The sequence below is a fragment of the Pinus tabuliformis genome, chromosome 7 (genome assembly GCF_031772625.1).
Source record: "Pinus tabuliformis cultivar Carrire ecotype Pingquan chromosome 7, CPIR1, whole genome shotgun sequence".
NCBI classification, from domain to species: Eukaryota; Viridiplantae; Streptophyta; class Pinopsida; order Pinales; family Pinaceae; genus Pinus; species Pinus tabuliformis.
In genome coordinates, this window is record NC_142293.1 from 70174741 (window position 1) to 70191398 (window position 16658).

The window sequence follows — 16658 nt, forward strand, 5'->3', positions numbered from 1 at the left end:
GGACACGGTGGGTCCGCAGGTGGAAGCCGGCAGCAGGGAGGGAGGACATCAGGCGGCGGGACGTGGCGAGGTGGACAACCCGGATGACTGGGCTTGTCCTATTGTGGAGGAACCTACCATGGAGGAATTTATCGCGCGTGTCACGTCTGCCAGGTGGCACTTCTTTTAGTTCTTGGTTTAGTTATGTCTTGTCTTGTGTGGCCTCAGAGTTTTCTGAGGGGTGGTGGTCCAGTCCGGACAAACTGTTGATTTCTGGGTGGTTTGGTATGTTGTTTTTTGATAGGGTAGTCTCTTCAGAAAACTGTGGTTAAATCTGTTGTCTTTTTGGACTTCTTTTTCTCTTTCAGACTGGTTTCCCCTTTGTTGGGGCAGTCTCAGACAATGTTCATGGCTGCATGTTGATTAAGGCCGAGTCCCTTTACAGCCAGGAAACTCTGTAACTACTTTTTGTATTATATCAATAGATTAATCTTACTTAGAAAACATTTTTATTTTCAATTAAATAAAATGGAATAAAATACTGCATAATAATAAAAAACAAATATGTGATATTCTTGTTTAAGTTTGGAACATCAACGTATTAATGCATAAATTTGTTTGTTCTTAAGTTGTTCCATAGGCATGTTAAACGATGACTTTATTTGGCTATTACAACATGGATTTGTATTATTTTGTTGGTTGAGGTGAGAGCGTAGTTGCCCAATTGGATTCCATATGATCAAGAGATGGGAGTGTAAATTTTGTCCACAAATCGACACAAACCAAAAGGTTGAGGCTTTGAGTACGCCATTAACAACATCTTGTACGATGAATATACCAAATCGAAGCACCACAAGGATTGCAAAAATCAGCAAATGAGAGCAAGAAGTTACTAGTGAGTCATAGATGACATCATAGAGCATGAGTTTCACTTGATACTTTATTACGAAAGGGACAAGCAAACAACGACATAAAAAGAAACAATGATGGTACATATGATACCAAGATTTCATAAATATTTGAGTGTATAATATAATGGACCAAGCTATTGTAGGGAAAGAACAGGGGTCGATGTGATCACTCCCCCGACGCCGACGACTTGATCCCGGCGACCCCCCTTCCTCCCATCACTGGATGGGGCCCACCGATCATTGCTTCCCTCTCCCGGAGCCCCTCCTCCCCTACCACCCTCCTTCCTTGCCCACACAATCCCCTGCCCCGATGGACTACTCAACATTAAATGTGGCTATTAATCAATCGATTTGAACTCCTCCCCCACAAATTTTTTGCGTAGGGACTAGGCTAAGACCTCCAAGACAAGCCAAGTTTTGTTCCATTAACTCTCGAATGGAAATCGCGTTGGATCGATACCTTCCCTGCTCTCCGACAGCTTCCCTATGAAATTATAAGTGTGTCCTGCTCCCCTGACATGTATGTAGATTAATCATCATCATTATGCACATTTGAGAACTATAAATCAATGTCATTCTCCCACCACCGCAAATGGGGTATTCCCTATTCATTTTCGAAGAGTCAAAAACGTTTTTTTCAACTAGGTGTAATTTAGTCAAAATTTTAAGGATGGAAATTTATCTTAAATTTTAGTAACCTTGGTGAATCTTACTAGTCCCTTACATGCAAGCTATAAAATGTTAAGTGATGTGTTTGTAAAAATATTCAAATTTCTAATGATTTTATATAGTCTCTATAAAAACTTGGCAATTTTTAAGATAAAATAATTTTATGATATAAAATTTTCGCGAATAATTTTTAGGGAAAATGAAAATTGGTGAATCTTTTTTTGGAAAAAACATAGAAAATTAGCCCACCTATGAATATTAGCCCCTAAAATTTTCCGTGTTGTAATTATATTTTCCTTTCATGCGAAAGTATCCATGACAAAAGAGCCTTGGAATGTCTATCCCGCCGCTAGCCTGTTCCATTTCCCAACCGAATGACCCTTCCACGGCATGGGACAAACAATAATAAAAAATTTGATCTTAAATCTGTTTAGGGAAGTCTTCATGACAGAATAGCCGAGTTGGAATTATGTTGAAGTCGAGTTCCATTTTTATCAGCAGAATTTTAAAGTTATAATATTTTTTTATAGGTTTTGGTTCATTTTATTTAAAATTGGGTAGGGATAAGTATTAGTTTAAAATAATTGAAGTATCAGAGATTTTTTTATGAGTCTGAACTTATTTGAATGCATTTCAAATAAAATCCATAATTTTATTACAAACTTCCAAAAAAGAGACAAAATTTAGACTTTCAGATAATCCAAATGAAGATAATCTAAATTATGGTTTTTGAATCATATCATTTTACAAAACTGTAATTTCAAAGACAAATTAATTGGACTACAAGAATTTTACACCTCATTTCAATGATCGGAATGGAAGAATCGAGTTGTTTGATAAACAACTGTTTAATTTAAAAATGTTATGTTATGTTTTCATTTCTAATGCAATTTTTTTATTGTAAATAGGGTGAGCACTACCTTCCAAACCTTTCTAGAAAAACAATTTTCCGAGCCAGAAATATTGTTTTCCCATCACATCAAATTCATATTTTACCAACCCACAATTCACATTCAATTCAGTTTTTTTGTTCCCTGTCATTCCAAAGAATCGTAAAATCAAAGTATATGTCCCCAAAACCTTGTTAGGAAACCTATTGTCGTAACAACTCTAGAAAATGATTTCTTTAGGCACTGGAAAATCATTTTCTAGTGCCTACATCAATGCTAGAAAATGGTGACTTACTCAATGGTCTTGACCCAGGAAGTGATTCCAAGCATCCCATGGCTTGAGATAGGGGTGCACCTTATCACCTTTTCTCTTTCCTTTACTACATGGTATAAAAATGCACCAATCAAAGATCCTATATCATTTTTTATTTGTTGATGACATTCTACTTTTTGGCTCACAGTCTCTTAATTATCTTGAGCCTTTAAGCACATTTTGTCTATGTATGAGTAGGTCATTAGTTTATTAATTAGTGATTAAAGTTGTTGTTTAATATCTAATTTTATTCTTGAGGGGCTCATGAATGAGTTAAGAATTCTCTTTTCTTTCCCTAGAAAGGATTTGGATTTAGGTTTTAAATATTTCAGGTTTCACTTTAAACTTAACCATTATAATTATTTGATTGTATCTGTATTTACAAAAAAATTGAAGCCCACATCTCATTATGGGTGTATAGATTGTTATCTCAGGGTGGTCTTATGGTATCCATTAATTATTCTCTAGAAAGTATTTATATGTATTGAACTTATATTTCTTGTTCCCTATCAAAGTGTTATTTTGAGTAGGGTCCCTGCTAGATCTCCCTTTCTTCAATCAAGGAGAAGTTGTCAAAGTGCTGTTAAAAATTATTATCTCTTTACTGCATTAACCAGCACAATTTCCAACATAGAAAATACACCAATCACTCTTTAGCTTCGAACTTTGAGTTGTTGCCTCCAGAATCAAGATTTTTGCTTGTGCTTGGTTGACTAGTTTCATCCATAATTATAGAAAAGAGGTGCACATTATTTGGGTTTAATATGTATGGTTAATTCACATTTCTTTGCCCAGTTCCATTTCACGCCACTTCACCCAAGGAAGGAATTAGACATTTACAGAGCCTCTCAACTTCAAGGTCACCCTAGATACATACGAAAGACTAGGAAGCATCATGGAAAGTATAGTTTTATAGACTTTACTTGTGCTTGGTTGACTAGTTGCAGACCCTTGTTCCATGAAGAAATGGGATTTAAAAAGAGACATCTTTGGTCGGTCATTTGTATATATCGATGGAAATGCAACTTTTCCATTGTCTTAAGTTTAAATCTTTTATGTTTTGGGTTTATATATATATATAGGTTAATTTTGTCTTGTTTAAAAAAAATTATAATTTTATTTATTTTTTTATATAAGAAAATTGTTTTTTTAATTACAATATTTTTATAGTTATTTAATTTTATAAAACAATATAATAATAATTTATAGAAAATCTAATATATTTTTAAAAATCAATTATAGTCATTGAAAATATTTATGGATATAGATTTCTATACTTCATGTTATATGGAGGATTAATAAGAAATTATTATTGTAGTTGGGTAGGATTAAATTCTCTACCTCACAATTAAGGATTACGAATAACAAAATACCTCAATTTACCAATCAATACAACTTAATTTAACTGAATTTTAAACCTCAACACCAACTTAAATTCAATATTTTTACTTTAATTTAAATATATTTAAACTAAACAATAGGAAGTAACTACTATATAACATTACACTTGTTTTTCTTCCTATAGAATTTGACTAGAAAAAATATACTCAACTAAATTGGGTTTATTTTTGTAAATAATGATGATTATTTACTCAAACCTAAAATGTTTTTATTAAAATGTGCTAAATTTAATAAAGTGTAAAAGCCTTTTAAAGTAATTTAATTAATTTAATTCTCAACTTCCCTTCACACAAACTAATTGATTTACACCTTATAAATACTAAATTTCTATAAAAAAATATTCTAAAATACAAATACTAAATTTCTATAAAATATATATTCTAAAATATTAACATTATAGGCTTATATTGCAAACAACTACATAAATTTACCCATAAATTTAAAGCTATTGGTGAAACTGTAAAAACAGCTGTTATTTGTAATTTTGAATTTCAAAATATTCAAGTGAAAATAACTCATATTTAAATACCTAATAATAACATCAGTATGCCGTAAAACTGCTTCTGCTTGGCTAAGAGCTCGTCTTCCTCGGACGTAAGGAAACAGGTTAACGGCCCAAGACCCAGAGGCATCTGGCAGGAGTGATGAGCCTGCTCCCTTACGGACCACCAGCGGGTTATTTCAGGTGGCGTGGTTTTCCTATCTAACTATGATGAGTCAAACCGACATTCGCGGATAGCAGCCAGAGATGGCTGTCCTCACTGTTGGTTTTGACACCTGAGTTGATAGGTTTTTCCACCTAGGGGAAAAAAAAACATCAAACATAATAATTATTTTCTTCGAACGCTGTTCCATGGAATACTCAGTCCTTAATTTATTATATCATCAAATTTTACATTGCCGAAGTGTTCAGTTTCAGAGTCTTCCCTCACATGACTCTACTCGGAGAAGATGAAGATGATATCTTGTTTTCGATGAGTGTGTCCTTTAACCCCTCTGCAATGCTTTCCAAATTACTGTCAGAGGTTCTCCTTTCCTTCCTTCCATTTTGGCGACATCTCTCAGTCTCTCAAATTACTGTCAGAGGTTCTCCTTTCCTTCCTTCCATTTTGGCGACATCTCTGTCTCTCGGCCGCCCTTCTCATCTCCTCCCCTTCCATCAATCTCCTCACATTTTCCGCTATTTGGGACCTGCCAATAACCTTTTTTCCAGACAGACCTGCCAATAACCTTATCTGAATCATAGCCGCTCCTTAGTCTCAGCCCAATCTTCCATCTTCCATTCAACGGCTATGAACTTGCAGTTCGTAAATTGCTCCCCACCGAAAGGAAATCCCAGCATGGGGAGGCCTAAGGAGATGCTCTCTGAAGTGGAGTTCCACCCGTAGTGACTTAAAAACCCACAGATGGATGGATGAGACAACATTGTTACCTGTGAATTCTTGGAGGTACTACACACTTAGGACCTTCATTACTGGCATATGCGGATACTTAGTTAGAGCATGGTACTACATGCAAGATCCTTTCTGTATGATTTACTCTCTGATTTGCTCCTCCTTTCACTGTGCAACAGGGTAGTTATTCTGCATCTGCATGATTTACTCCATGATTTGCTCCTCCTTTAACTCCGCAAATCGCTGGTGTTGAATCCTCTCATTAATCACCACTATTGCCCATTATCTTGGGATTTTCACTCTCATTGATCACCACTATGATGCATTACCTTGGGATCTTCACTCAATAATACTATATCATAAAGCATTAATACTATATCATAAAGCATTGTAACCTATTTTTTGAATCAATCATTCTTTTTCTTTTTTTCAATTCTTTTAATATTTTTACTGTGCAAAATTATATGTTCAACCTTCACTAACTAGATTCATCTATGGAAATTTTCTAACACATTTACATGAACACCATTTACATGAACACCATGGAACAACCACTCCTCGTTGCTTTGTTTCGTTCAGAAAGCCGTCCAGCAGCATGGATGAGACTTCCGCGCACTGTTCGCCCGGACGTCGAAGCACCCAAATAAAACTATAATCGCTCTGCGTGAGACCCATTGCTATTTCCTCTATTTGGCTTTTCGACATAAGGGAATAGGCTGCCGAACGAAACGTATATGACCGACTTTGGGGGCTTGTCGTGCATTCATTGTGTGCAGTCCATCTCTACCCGATAGCTGGTCCCAACAACGGAGTCGCGAGGATCTGGGAAGTCGAGGCACGCCGAAGGAAGCAATGGCCCCACGCAATACACTCGTATTTTCGGGGATCAATAAATCCCATGCTATCGGGTCATTAATGAACGGCGGGTGTATATGTTTACTGTTTGATTTTGGTAAGGCCGAAATTGAACGGTGGGCATATACACCCGCCCTTTATTAATGACCCGATAGCATGGGAAATATGACTCGCAGTATTTTCTCCCACTGAGCCTCCACCACATGACTTTCTAACCCGTGGAAGGAATTGGCTACAACCCAGTCTGCTTCTCTGACTGTTTGAAAACAGCGAGCAACCACTCCGGTGATTACATTATCTGGGCTTCGTTTTCACCACATGGGAAGATCTGCGGGGCGCAAAGGTGTCGCACCTGGAATGTGGAAGATTCCTCCCCACCTTCCGCTGCAAAACAATCTGAAAAACAACAAATCATTACAACGTTGAGAAAACGGGGGAAATTATCAATTAATTAGGGTTTGAAGATAGAGTCAAGTAATGCTGAATAAACCCAAATCTGTGTGGATTGCTATAAAAAGCAAAATATTCCAGAGATTTTAACTAACAGCCTCATTGATTGCTTAGGACCAGCAAATTTAAATAAATTATCACATAAGTATGAATGGCAAATGATGAAAAGACCGACACATTTTGCGTGCAGAAGGAAACGGACAGCAGGCGCAGCTTCTTGGCAAGAGGCACTGCCCATCCGAGGAAAGTATCAGCGACAATGCAGGAGACGGGTGTTGCACTGGATTGATTGAGATTCTTTATGAGCTCCTCCACGTGGTTTTCCATATTATCTAGCGACTGAGCAAACTGCTGGAGCTTGTTCCATCTCTCGAACTCGCCGGGCAGGCAATCAGTTATTGCCACCAGCCGAATGTCGAGGCCAAGATTCCGAGCGTGGTCAAATGCATCCAGACCGGTGCCGGTATCACTGTGAGTGATGATGTTGTGCCATGATTGTGTGAGGACAAATGTGATGGCCATGCCCTTGGAGGCGAGCTGCATCATGGGGTTCCAGGCATCGGAACGACTACGGCATGAATCCCAGTTTTGCCTTCACACTCATCCACATCTGTTGACAGCAATTTCCCGTTTCGTTTCGTTTCAATGTTCCTTGTTTATAACGTCTCACAGAGCCGTGCTCAGCAGAGATTCATCGCAGAGTAGTCTCAAAGAGGGATTTCTACCTGCTCTATTATTTCAGAGTATTACATCATATTTTTCCTCAATAAAATATTTTGCATGTGCCCAAGGCTTTCATATTTTTCCAATAAAATATTTTGCATGTGCCCAAGACTCAGAGTTTTCCTTAATAAAATATTTTGCATGTGCCCAAGACTATCATATTTTCCCTTTTTGGTCGATGGGCAGGTTAACCCATCCACCCATCCTATTCTCAAAAATTCCTATTGGATTTCGGTTAGATTCCACTGATAAATGTAGCAAGTAAGAATAAAAGAGCATTATGTTAAAAACAAGTTACACAGCAGCAATAGCAAGTACTTGCTGCCAATTTTAAATATTTAAATTAAATATAGTTAAATTAAAATTAAATATCATAGAAATTTAGCAAAATAAAAATCAAAAGGAGAAAAAAAAGTGGGAGAAATCAACAAACAAACAAAAAATTGAAAAACAAGACTTCAAAAGAATCCATAATCAAGTTATGCAATTTATAAATTCTAAAGATTTTGATAATGAAATTGTTAATTATTTTCCCTTTATTATTATACCTTATTTTATGTTCTTTCTTTTAAATACAAATTTTGGTTTTTGTCATAAAATTTAAATTACCTAACATAAAAAGCTTAATGCCAAATGCTAATATCTTAAGAATGTGTATTGAGACAATATCTCAAGTATGGAAAAAGAATATTGAGGATTTAGAGGAATTGAACCATCCACCAAAATTTAGGAGGAAGGTGTTTAGAATAATCTTAAAGGGTTTAATTGTGCAGATCTCAAGTATGGAAAAAGAATATTGATGATTTAGAGGAATTGAACAGTCCACCAAAATCTAGGAGGAAGGTGTTTGGAATAAAATTAAAGGGTTTAATTGTGCACCAAATATCATTACATTATCTACAAAATAGAGAGGAAATAGAGATGGTAGATAATACCAAGAAAAAAGGACAAAGAGAAGCCTTTGAGCTTCCCCAGTATCTTTAATGAATTAGTAATTTTTGTAACTTATCTTTGCTCAAAAGATATTGGCTTGAGTAGGTTGGTCAATTGATTTGTTAACGGTATATATGAATTATTTGTATCTAGTATAATAATGACAGATCAAAGTTATTGATTCTCCTCCAAAAATTCTCATTTCAAATTTTTTTTTTTAATTATATAATTTATTTTACAATAAAATTTACGTTTTTATTATAAATTCTAAATATAAATAAAGTTAGTTTAAATAATTTTTAAGAAAACATTTTATTATAAATTATTAACATTTTTATTTTAAATAAAATAAAATACGGCATAATGATAAAAATCAAATATGTGATATTCTTGTTTAAGTTTGGAACATTAACCTATTAATGAATACTTTTTTTTTCTTAAGTTGTAACTTTATTTGGCTATTATAACATAGATTTGTATTATCTAATTTTGTATTATTTTGTGGGTTGAGGTGAGAGCATAGCTGCCCAATTGGATTCCATATGATCAAGAAATGGGAGTGTAAATTCTGTCAACAAATCTACACAAACCAAAAGGCTGAGGCTCTGAGTACGTCACTAACAAACTAACAACATCTTATATACGATGAATATCCCAAATCAAAGCACCACAAGGATTGCAAAATCAGCAAACGAGAGCAAGAAGTTACGAGTGAGTCATAGATGATATCATAGAGCACGAGTTTCACTTGATACTTTATTACGGAAGGGACAAGAAAACAACAACATAAAGAAGCAATAATGATGGTACGTATGATACCAAGATTTCATAAATATTTGAGTGCATGTTATAATATTTGAGTGTATAATTCATGTCTTTTTATTTACAGAACTTTTACGAAATCTATTTATTTTTTTTTATTAAATTGAATAACAAAATTTTTTTTGGAACCTACGTAAATATCACAATTTGATATCTAAAAAGTGAACAACCACTGATGTAAAACTTTTAGTTTTGGCCATAAAATGTTGAATTTGCATATGATGGCTTTGGATTATAATATAGTGAATATATAGAATGCTTTTGGGTTTTTAACTTTTAGTTTTGGCCATAAACTGTTGAATTTGCATATGATGGCTTTGGATTATAATATAATGAACATATAGAATGCTTTTGGGTTTTTGACTTCCATAAATGGAGCTTCTTCCATATGGTCCATAATATATGGACCTTGAGGAAATTTTTGTGTCTATTTTTTGGGTGATAAATTTTTCCCTTTGGAAACATAGGTCTTCCCTTGAAAAACATCCTTGACAGATGTAGAGGGGCCATTTGATTTCTTGGCACTATTTTCTCATCCACGATGCCTAAGATTCAAGGTTATTGTTGCAAGCTTTTAGCAATGCTAAGGTCCTTTAGAAGTAGAGGATCTTGCAATATCTTCCCTGCAAATTATAGAGACTAGAGATTTATAGGCAATCCCCACGTGTCATGAATCAATAGCTTTAGCGATGAAACTAAAGAAGATCCCCATACCTAAAAGACTTCAGTTTTTCCACTAATGTTTTTGATGAATATCTAAAAAGAGTTACTTCAATTACACTCTGACACTGTATGAAGAGACTTTGATTTAGTCCCTAACAAATATGCCCTATTACTGAAAGCCTCTAGGGTATGTGCAAGCCTCATAGAGATCCCCTTCTCTACAATGGTCAGGATATGTCTAAAATTCATAGAATGGAAAAAGGGAACCCAAACCAAGTGGAAGACCACTATGAATGGTGCCCATTATTTTGTTGTGAAGTAAAATAGAATGAAAGAAAACAAATAACCAGAGCTCATACCAGATAGATCCGACAATAAATTGACTGTATGTTGGGAAGAATCCATAGAACATTCACCCTTCCCACAGAGAAGAGGCATCGAAAGATGTTTTAATATCGAAAGTAAATGAGTCAACTAAATATGCCTTTAGTGGGCAAGTCACCTGGTTCCAAAGACTTGTTGCCACAATCATTTGAAGTCATACTTTGTTCTTGTCTCACTAATAGGAGAGTTAATCCTCTTTTTACATTCCATCGTTCCCCTTGTTGGTGTCTCCATTGTGAAATTGGAGCAGACCTCCGTCATATTGCCCATCTCCCTCAACACAAGATAATCCAGAGCGGTTGCTAGGTCATTGAAATTGAGTGAGAAAACCCTAACAACAATTGCAAAGGCCATCGTAATGTTTTCAAAAAAAAATGTCTCAAAAAAAACTAGTTCAATCAACTTCTAATTAGCATTTAAAATTATATTTTCTTAAATTTTCAATAAAAAAAAATTATATAAAAAAAATTTAATCCAAATACTAGATTAAAAAAAATATATTTTCTAATGAAAAATTATAAATTATAAATTATTATTTATTAAAATTTAAAATAAAAATATAAAATAAAATTTTATTATAATATACTTTGTATTATTCAAGTATTTTAATAAATTCATTAAATTTTAAGAACGCACAACCAAATTAATAAAATCAATTAGTTCTTATGATGCACCACCAATGAGGAAATCAAACTCTGAACTAATTATGTTTAAATATAAAACATATATCAAAATATAAACCGAGTAAAAGCAAGCTAAAATGCTATACTGAAATATTCATATCCAAGAGAAAACGTTCAACTTTTAAGAAATATCACTTTATTTAGGTTACTCAACTTATTATTATCCCCGCAGCTGGTAGAGAATAACCATCACCATTTGACCGTGAATTATCTATTTGACTTAAAAAATGAATGTCAATGTATAAAGTTTAAGACGAAATTAAATTGTTTTTTCAATATTTTAACTTTATTTTTTGGATTTTAATTGGTTTGAGTTTCACTCTATTTTGTAATCATAGTGATGTACCCTCATCCCAATAATCTTATGAATACTTTTCTTATTATATTAATGTGTTTCTTGGTACATGTCAAGAGTCAAACATTCTAAATTTTGGAATTCTCAATATTCGAATATTATATATTCTCAATATTCTGGAATGTGTTATACTGTGGAGTAAAATCATGTTTTAAACCAATAACCTGCTATATTTTTATTTAAAAATAAATAAATAAATAAATTTATTATTTTGATAAATGTGATTATGTCATTTCAGAACATTTTATAACTTTTTCATTGGTGTTAAATGTATAATCCTTGTGTTTACATTTTCATAATCTTAATTGGTAAGTTATGACTATGGTTGATAGGGTCTTATTTTTTATGTTATAGGATTTATTAGGATCACAGGGGTTTTAGTAGGGAGCAATACCATATTAGGTGGATTTATATGAGGGATATATTTTGAAAAAAAATGAATTAATATATTGGGCGATATATAGCGGGAAAAGAGTTTTAATATTGGTAAGTATAAAAAATAAGCTCAAAATTAATGAAAAAATATAAAAATATAAAAAATGTTAATGAAAAAATAAAAATAAAAATAAAAATTGGTAATAAAAAATTAAATACCTACAATATCTATAAAATTAAAGATTTTTTAAACTAGAAAAATGGGTTAAGTTCATATTGGTAAAGAGTTAAATGATATATTTTTTAAAAATATTTTATAAATCAAAAACTCATTGAATAAAACCGCTAAATTAAATTAAATGATTTGACAACAAATTAATAAAAAAAATAGATCAATTTAATGTTATTATTGAGACCCAAAACTAAAATGAAAAGACAACGACCTTGCAAGTTATTAAAAACAATTCTTTTATCAGATTAAAGGTGAGCCAAACTGCATATGATTGTCGAATAACTTGTACATGTCTTGCTGATTGCTTTCACATAAAGCAATGGTATTTAAAAATAGACATCCCTCCTTTGTATACATTATAACTAAATTTGATGGAAATGCAACTTCTCCATCCTCTTAAGTTTAAATTTTTTTATGTGTTGGGTTTATATATAGAGGTTAATTTAGTAAAAAAATTATAATTTTATTTTTTTAAATAATATTTTTTTAAATTACAATATTTTTATAATTATTTATTTTTGTAAAATAATATAATAAAATTTTATAATAAAAAATTAATATATTTTTGAAAATTAATAATAGTTATTGAAAATGTTTATTAATATAGATTTGTATATTTTATATTGTAAAGGATAGGTAAAATTGAATTTTCTATTTTCACAATTAAGAATTACAAATAACAAAATATCTCAATTTACCTATGAGTAAAACTTAATTTAACTGAATTCTAAACTTTAACACTAATTCAAATTCAATATTTTTACTTTAATTTAAGTATATTTAAACTAAGTGATACAAAATAACTATTATGTAACACTTAATTTTCTCCATATCAAATTTGACTAAAAAGAATATACCAATGTTTAATGAAATATATAAGATGAAATATATAAGTGTAGTTAAGTTTGACACCATTATAATATGTATATACTCAACTAAATAAAGTTTATTTTTGTAAATAGTAATGACTATTTACTCAAATGTGAAATACTTTTATTAAAATATTTTAAATTTAATAGAATATAGACATTTCAAAAGTAATTTAATTAATTTCATTTTAAAATTTTTTTCATATAAATTAATTGATGTACACTTTATAAAAATAACTCATATTTAAATACCTAATAATAATATCAAACATAATAATTACATAATAATTATTTTATTCAAGTATAATAAGTCTTTTCTTCGAATGCTGTTCCACGGAATACTCGGTCCATGCTTATACCATCCAATTTTACATTCCACAAACATTCATTTTCCAAGTCTCCCCTCACATGACTCCGCTGGGAGAAGATGAAAACAATATCTTGTTTTCAATGAGTTTGGCTTTTAACCCCTTTGCAACGCTTTCCAAATTATTGTCAGAAGTTCCTCCTTTCCTTACTGCCATTTTGGCGACATCTCTCAGTCTCTCGGCCGCCCTTCTTATCTCCTCCCCTTCCATCAATCTCCTCACGTTTTCTGCTATTTGGGCCCTGCCAATAACCTTATCTCTATCATCGCCGCTCCTTAGTCTCAGCCCAATCTTCCATTCATCGGCTATGAACTTGCAGTTGGTAAATTGCTCCCCACCGAGAGGGAATCCCAGCATGGGGAGGCCCAAGGAGATGCTCTCTGAAGTGGAGTTCCACCCGCAGTGACTGAAAAACCCACCGATGGATGGATGGGACAGCACTTTCAGCTGTGAACACCATGGAACAATCACTCCTCGTTGCTTTGTTTCGTTCAGAAAGCCGTCCGGCAGCATGGATGAGACTTCGGCGCACTCTTCGCCCTGACGTCGAAGCACCCAAATAAAACTGTAATCGCTCTCCTTGAGACCCATTGCTATTTCCTCTATTTGGCTTTTCGAAATAGGGAATAGGCTGCCGAACGAAACGTATATGACCGACTTGGGGGCCTTGTCGCGCAGCCATTGTGTGCAGTCCATCTCTACCCGATAGCTGGTCCCCACAACGGAGTCGCGAGGATCTGCGAAGTCGAGGTACGCCGAAGGGAGCAATGGCCCCACGCAGTACACTCGTATTTTCTCCCACAGAGCCTCCACCACACGACTTTCTAACCCGTGGAAGGAATTGGCTACAACCCAGTCTGCTTCTCTGACTGTTTGAAAACAGCGACCAATCACGCCGGTGATTACATTATTTGCGTTTAGTTTTAACCCCATGGGAAGATCTGCGGGGCGTAAAGGTGTCACACCTGGAATGTGGAATATCGATTCCTCCCCACCTTCCGCTGCAAAACAATCTGAAAAACAACAAATCATTACAACGTTGAGAGAACGGGGGAAATTATCCATGAATTAGGGTTTGAAGATAGACTCTAGTAATGTTAAATAAACCCAAGTCTGTGCAGATTGATATAAAAAGCAAAAATATTCCAGAGATTTTAAATAACAGCCTCACTGATTGATTCTCCACTGGGATTCACTCAGTGATTAATAGCAGCAAATTGAAATAAATTATCACCTAAGTATGAATGGCAAGTGATGGAAAAAACCGACACATTTTGCGTCCAGAAGGAAATGGAAAGCAGGCACAGCTTCTTGGCGAGAGGCACTGCCCAGCCGAGGAAAGTATCAGCGACAATGCAGGAGACGGGGGTTGCACTGGATTGATTGAGATTCTTTATGAGTTCCTCCACGTGGGTTTCCATATTATCCAGCGACTGAGCAAACTCCTGGAGCTTGTTCCATCTCTCGAACTCGCCCGGCAGGCAATCGGGTATTGCCACCAGCCGAATGTCGAGGCCAAGATTCCGAGCGTGGGCAAATGCATCCAGACCGGTGCCGGTATCACTGCGAGTGATGATGTTGTGCCATGATTGTGTGAGGACAAATGTGATGGCCATGCCCTTGGAGGCGAGCTTCTTTGCGAGCTGCATCATGGGGTTGATGTGGCCTTGCCCAGGCATCGGAACGACTACGGCATGAATCCCAGTTTTGCCTTCACACTCATCCATATCTGTTGACAGCAATTTCCCCTTTCGTTTTGTTTCGTTTCAATGTTCATTGTTTTATAACGTCTCACAGAGCCGTGCTAAACCTAGATTCATCGCAGAGCAGTCTCAAAGAGGGATTTCTACCTGCTCTATTATTTCAGAGTATTACATCATATTTTTCCTCATAAAATATTCTGCATGTGCCCCAGACTTTCATATTTTTCCAGCAAAATATTTTGCATGTGCCGAGAATCAGATTTTTCCTTAATAAAATATTTTGCATGTGCCCAAGACTATCATATTTTCCCTTTTTGGTTGATGCGCAGGTTAATCCACGCACCCACCTATCCACCCACACACCCACCAACCATTAGTCGAACATCCTATTCTCAAAAATTCCTCTTGGATTTCGGGTAAATTCCACTGAAAAATGTAACAAGTAAAAATGAAAGAACATTATGTTAAAAACAAGTTACACAATAGTACTTGCTGCTAAATTTAAATATCTAAATTAAATATATTTAAATTAAAGTTAAATATTATAGAAATTTGACAAAATAGAAATTAAAAAAAATTAAGAAAGGAAAAAAAAAAAAAAATTGAAAAACAAGAGAGATTGGGCATTTCTATGCTTCATCCAAATCTCGAATATGTATTGATGATCTTTATATACTCTTAATATAAAGCTATGTTGGTTTTTTTCTCTGAAAAAAAAAAAAAGAAGAATACATAACCTAGTTATGCAATTTGTAAATTCTAAAGATTTTGATAATAAAATTGTTAATTATTTTCCCTTTACTTAATATAACCTATTTTATGTTTCTTCTTTTAAATACAAATTTTGGTTTTTGTCATAAAATTTAAATTACCTAACATAAAAAGCTTAATGCCAAATGCTGCTAATATCTTACTAATGTGTATTGAGACAATGTCTCAAGTATGGAAAAAGAATATTGAGGATTTAGAGGAATTGAACCCTCCACCAAAATCTAGGAGGAAGGTGTTTAGAATAAAGTTAAAGGATTTAATTGTGCACCAAATAATAGAGATGGTAGATATAGGTCTAAGTCTCTGGAGACATGTTGTAATTAGTTTGTTAATGGTACATATAAAATATTTATATCTAATATAATAGTGGCAAATCAAAATCACTGATTCTCCTCCAAAAATTCTCATTTCAATTTTTAAAAAAATTATATAATTTATTTTACAATAAAGTTTACAGTTTTATTATAAATTCTAAATATAAATAAAATAATTTAAATCATTTTTAAGAAAACATTTTAATATAAATTATTAACATTTTTATTTTAAATAAAATAAAATACCGTATAATAATAAAAAACAAATATGTAATATTCTGGTTTAAGTTTGGAACATCAACATATTAATGCATAAATTTGTTTGTTCTTAAATTGTACCATAGACATGTTAAACCATGACTTTATTTAGTATTATAACATGGATTTGTATTATCTAATTTTGTATTATTTTGTGGTTAAGGTAAAAACATAACTACCCAATTGGATTTCATATGATTAAGAGATGCGAGCAGGGATGGAATTTGACGGGCATTTTGCCCGTCATAAGCCTTTTTAAACGTATTTGACGGCTGGAATTTATCCATGCCCGTTTTGACTGACGTGCTCAGGAGAGTTAAAAACGTTTTTTTGACGTTTTGAA

The 16658-nt window shown here is 33.6% G+C and overlaps 1 protein-coding gene and 1 pseudogene across 1 annotated transcript; both read right to left on the reverse strand.

Moving 5' to 3' along the window:
* Window positions 1–1056: 1056 nt before the first annotated feature.
* Window positions 1057–10741, reverse strand: LOC149245255 (UDP-glycosyltransferase 86A1-like; annotated as a pseudogene).
* Window positions 10742–13224: 2483 nt separating this feature from the next.
* Window positions 13225–15011, reverse strand: LOC149245256 (UDP-glycosyltransferase 86A1-like). The gene is made up of 2 exons (XM_089455565.1): window positions 14504–15011; window positions 13225–14282 (listed from the first exon to the last, which is right to left on the reverse strand). The coding sequence occupies exons 1-2, from the start codon at window positions 14994–14996 to the stop codon at window positions 13306–13308; spliced, it is 1470 nt and encodes a 489-aa protein (XP_089311691.1). The 5' UTR covers window positions 14997–15011; the 3' UTR covers window positions 13225–13305.
* Window positions 15012–16658: the final 1647 nt, after the last annotated feature.